Source organism: Grampus griseus, assembly GCF_964374135.1.
Source record: "Grampus griseus genome assembly, chromosome: X".
NCBI lineage: Eukaryota > Metazoa > Chordata > Mammalia > Artiodactyla > Delphinidae > Grampus > Grampus griseus.
Window position 1 is genome coordinate 61,724,487 of NC_138999.1, and position 4,837 is coordinate 61,729,323.

At 51.1% G+C, this 4,837-nt stretch overlaps 1 protein-coding gene across 1 annotated transcript; it reads left to right on the top strand.

Moving 5' to 3' along the window:
- Positions 1-424: 424 nt before the first annotated feature.
- LOC309817541 (doublesex- and mab-3-related transcription factor C2-like) lies at positions 425-3,997 on the top strand (the record flags this gene model as incomplete). The annotated part of the gene is made up of 5 exons (XM_082646835.1): positions 425-639; positions 721-878; positions 1,539-1,675; positions 2,758-2,905; positions 3,885-3,997. 5 exons carry the CDS (start codon positions 425-427, stop codon positions 3,995-3,997), a joined length of 771 nt encoding a protein of 256 aa, XP_082502961.1.
- Positions 3,998-4,837: the final 840 nt, after the last annotated feature.

Here is a 4,837-nt window from a genome sequence, read left to right on the forward strand (position 1 = left end):
ATGAATGCAGGAGGTTAGGAAGACAATTGTGGAAGTGGATGCCAGGAATAATAGCTGGGCATAGCAGAATACAAGATGATACATGAGAAAGGGAAGTAGTAATTGTTGAAGGGGGCATGAGAGTGCATGTGCATGCCTGTAAAGGGTGTCTATGTGGAGTGAAGGTAGGCAGAGAGACTAGTAATTGGATTGAAAATATACAGGACCCATGCCCAGAGTTTCTTGCAACCTGCCTATGCGTGAGTGGAGCGCCCTGGGAAGGAGGCTACACGAAGTAAGAAGGGAGGGTACAATCTCATTTCAACGGTGAGCTGGGTGGAGAAGAATCCAGCCGCCTCAGATGGGGCTTTCCAAGGGCAGAGGAAGTATGTTGTGGGTAGGGGATCATGTGGCCACCCTGACCTCCACTCCTTGCTCTAGAACCATGGATCCCAATGAAATGCCTGCTGTGCCCTGCGGTCCCCCTGACTCCACCACTGGACTTGAGACCGGAGCCCCATGGGGGATTGAACCTGGCCCCAGAAGAGCTAAACGTCGCAGAGCCCGCTGCCACAAACACGGCATCACTGCCCAAGTCAAGGACCAGGAGCACTACTGCCTTTTCGAGGGTGGCGAGTGTCACAAGTGTGCCCTCTTCTCGTGAGTATGGTGTCTGACAAGGGGAGGGGAGTGGGCTCCTCTAAAGGTGACTGACTTTTGACCTGCAATCCCCCACTTTAGGGAACACTGCAGCATCTTGCCTGCTGAGAGTACCTTGAAGTCGGAGCAGGGGCCACTCCGAAAGAGGCACCTGACTGAAGGACTGATAAGGAGTGGGACCACCTCTCCCAAAGCTCACAGTCATGTCAACAAGTTGGCCATTCAAGCAGGAGTCCCCAGTGAGTATCTCTGGCCAGGGAGGGTGTCTGAGTTTTGGGTGTAGGGAGCATGAGTACTTCTGTCACCAGTCCTACCACCCAATTTCGATGTGGCTTTGGGCAAGTTACTCCTTGGGCCTTAGCTTCCCCAACTATAAAACCTCATCAATATTATCTACCAAGTGTTGGTGGGCTGGAGACATCTGGGGGGGGGTGTGGTCAAAAAGGTCCACAGTGGGATGAGGCCTCAGATTGGGTGGGAGGTAGAGTCGGGGGGAGACGGTCAGGGAGAAAGGCTCACCTAAGCTGTCCCCAGTCTCTCACAGTTGGGAAGGAGAACATCAGCTTGAGGCCCACCCCTGTGCAACCCCTGGGGAGGAGTCTGGGGCCAGTGTGGGAAGCTTCCACCTCAGCCACTGCCCAGACCCCTTCCTGTGTCCTGAAGACCTGGGTACCATCTCTAACCCTACTGCAACTTGCCATATGACCCTGGGGGAAAAAAATACTTCTCTCTGGGTCTCATAGTCCCCAGTCCCAAAATGAAGAGTAGGACTAGCTGGTCTTCAAGGTCTTCCCAACTCTGACATCCTGGGCTCCTATCGTTGTCCTAAAACATGCCCACATCTCCTTTCCATGGCCGGCTTGGTCCCTGACTCCAACCTGTGCTCTCTGCTCCTGCAGGCAAGCTCCCAAGGAGCTCTGCTGATCGGTCTGGCCTCGGAATCTTTGTCTCTGTCCTGGACTCCAGCACCCTTGAAGAAGCAACTAACAATTTCTCTTTCCAGGAAGACACACAGACCCCCTGCCCTGCCCAGCAGGTGAGTAGAGTGAGAAGGACCATGGAGCTAGTTGTATATTTTGTTATTGAGTGCCCAACCTTCTGGTTAAGGCCATGGCAGCAAGAAAGAGGAAGTGAAGGCAGTGCGGTGCAAGTGGAGGAGGAGGAGGAGGAGGAGAAGGTGGCATCTCAGACTATGGGGCAACGACAGAGCTCTCCCAGATTTGCCATTTCCAATTTGTGAGACTTTGGAAAAGTAACTTTACATCTCTGAGCCTCTATTTTCCTATCAGTGTACTGAGAGGGGACAATATTCTACACCTATAACATTGACAAGAGGACTAGCACAAGGCCTGCCACATAGCAGGCCTTTGACAACTGGAGGCTGTTATTCCACATGAAACAAATCGATGGGATAGAAGCTCCTGCTGAGATGGGGGGCCATGATGGTGAGGCCCACCATCTCACCCAGGCGAGAGTCTAATAACCGTCAGAGAAAAGTTCCTGGAGATGAGCCAAGCTGGCCCTTCAAGTGCCTTGGGAAACTTGATTGGGGAATATGGAGGCAAGAACCAGTCCTTGGACAGGGACAGTAATCACGTCACTCCAGGTGCCTTGAAGATTAAAACACAGACACCTCTGACTTCCCATAATCTTTACTGTTGCCTTGGGAGTTTTGAAAAAGCTGGGAGGAATTAGTGTCTCAGGAAAGATATAGAAAAAGAAAGGTACAGAAAAGAAGACAGTCCAAGCAGGGGAACGGACTTGTCCAAGCCACAACGACTAATGGCCAGCTGGCATTCAGACTCCCACATGCAGATATTGCAAAATCCTTGCTCCTCTCTCTCTACTGGTAGTATGTGCCTGCCAGAGGGGTAAATCCCCTGGCTTCTCCTTTCCTTGTTCCTAGATGCTCAACTCTGATCCTCCAGCCCTGTGCCACCCTTAACCCCCTTCTACTGCAGCCACGGATTCTGGGGAAATTGTGGGGTCCAGAACCCTGGCAGGGGCCAAGCTTAGTGAAGGAGAAGAGCAGAAGGCCTCAGGGTGGCTGGGGACTGAAGAGGCACGGGGGAGGTGTGGGTTCCCAGCTCCCATTCTCTCACATCCTTTGCTTTGCAGGCTCCCACAGCTTCCGACCAGGTCTCGGTTTCTGCCTCCTCAGAGTGGCAGCGAAAACTGGAAGCGGCCGAGGCTCTGCTGGCTCTGAGAGAATCTTCCCAGGCCCCTTCTGGCTCCATCTCTGTGCTCCAGCCCTGTGTTGCACCAGGTAGCCTGGTCTTTGAAAGGAGAACATGGGGTTGGGGATAGTTGGGAAATGGGAGGCGGTTGTGTTAAGCAGGGCCTGACTGGGAAGTCAGAGTTGGATAGGGGTTGGGGGTTGAACCTCTTTGGGCCCAGGCAGCCAAGCTCCTCAGTCTGACTCTTGAAGTGGCAGTACATGGTTGTTCAGTGAATCATCGGTTTATCGAGCATTGTGCTCAACACCAAATGTCCAGTGCCCTGATGTCAAGAAATAAGGAAACCAAGTCCCTAAGAGTAGCAGGGACCTACCCTAGGGCATGCAGCATATCAAGTGGAAGAACCAGGTCTCCTGACTCCCAGCCCAGGACTTTCTATCCAGACCCCTGAAGTCTGCTGTGACCTGGGGAGGACATACATAGGTGGCAAGAGCCTAGTGCAGAAGGAGATCTGGTTCCTGCCTTCAGGGAGCTTCCAGTCTCAAGGTGGAGCATGGATGCCTTCACAAGTCGTGTTTTGCAGCTGTATCTCACTGATGAGCCTGGGGAGGAAGGACTGGAGGCGAGATAGACACCTGGGGAGGCTGAGAGGGAAGGCTGGGCACGACCAGACCAAAATGGTGCATTCGGTATGGAGTGTGAGTGAAGCAGCCACCCTGAAGGAACTGCTGGAACAGAGGGGATGAGGGTGGAGAGGCTACCAGTCACGGAGGTCTGGCATGCCAGGCTTAGGAGGTTAGATCAGCCACTGTGGGTGATGAGGAGCCAGGGAATGTCTGAACTAGGGAGGAGCATATTCAGAGACACTGGGCTTGACAAAAAGAAATGTGGTGGCTGTGATGGAGGGTTTGGAGGAGGCAGGACTTGAGGTGGGCAAACCAGCAAGGAAGAGTTCTGTGCAATACAGTCCAGGTGACAAAGCCTTGATTGGGTGGAACAAAAAAGAGGGGAGAGCCAGGAGGGGAAATGGGTGTGACCTGACCCTGACCCCTTTCTTCGTGTCTACAGCTCCTGCTGGAGATAGAGGACTTCAGCCTCCTAACCCCTCTCTTGGACCTGCGCCAGCCAGCTCTGTTTCTCTGCCTAATGGACACCTGGGGTGCATCTCCCCCTTGAGCTAGAAGCCCAGAGGGGGAGAACTCACTAAAATACTGCCTATGTATGCATTTGCAAAATGCTTAATGTCCAAAATTCTTAACGTCTTTTTCTAAGCCCTTAGGCACTTATATAAGCTTTTAGACCCGTTTTTTTTATACGGGGCAATTCCTTGACTGAGGATGGATATTCTTGTACCTCCATCCTTTACTTTCTTGGATCCCAGGGCCTTTTAATGTCTCTTATGAAAACAGGGTTGTACAATCTAAGCTGATCAGTCTCTAAATAGGGTTCTGTGTGAGTCCATATGTTCATCTGCCAGAGGTTTTATTGGATTCGTGATTGTGAACATACTGACACGCTCATATACTTATCCATGCATGTGAAAATCTGAGGATGTTTTCATTTTGTGTCTAGGTTTGTGTGTGTGAGCAAATAATAAACCCTTGTTGTAAGGCACTGAGATATAGGAGTTGTTTGTTACCACAGTATAACTTAGACTCTCCTGACTCTAACAGACTCGTTCAATTCACTTTTCAAAGGGAGAAGCTCTTTACTCAATAACTGGGATTTCTTAACATGGCTAGATAAGAAAATGGTAGAGAAAAAAAAAAGCGTAGGAGATTTATTCATTCAGCAAGTAAGTGCCTACGCCTTTCCTGGCATAGACTGCTTCCAGTTGTCCAGAGGGCCACAAATTGAGATGTCTGCAGAATCAAGCAGATTATATAAATGAGTAGAGCAGGCCAGATGGGGTCTGGCCAATTGACAGTGCATGCTCTACCTAAGGGGGCAGCTGTCACTTGGCTCTAGCCAATTGTTGCCATGCAGGAATGTGGGCTCATTGTTGCCCCATCTCCTGATTT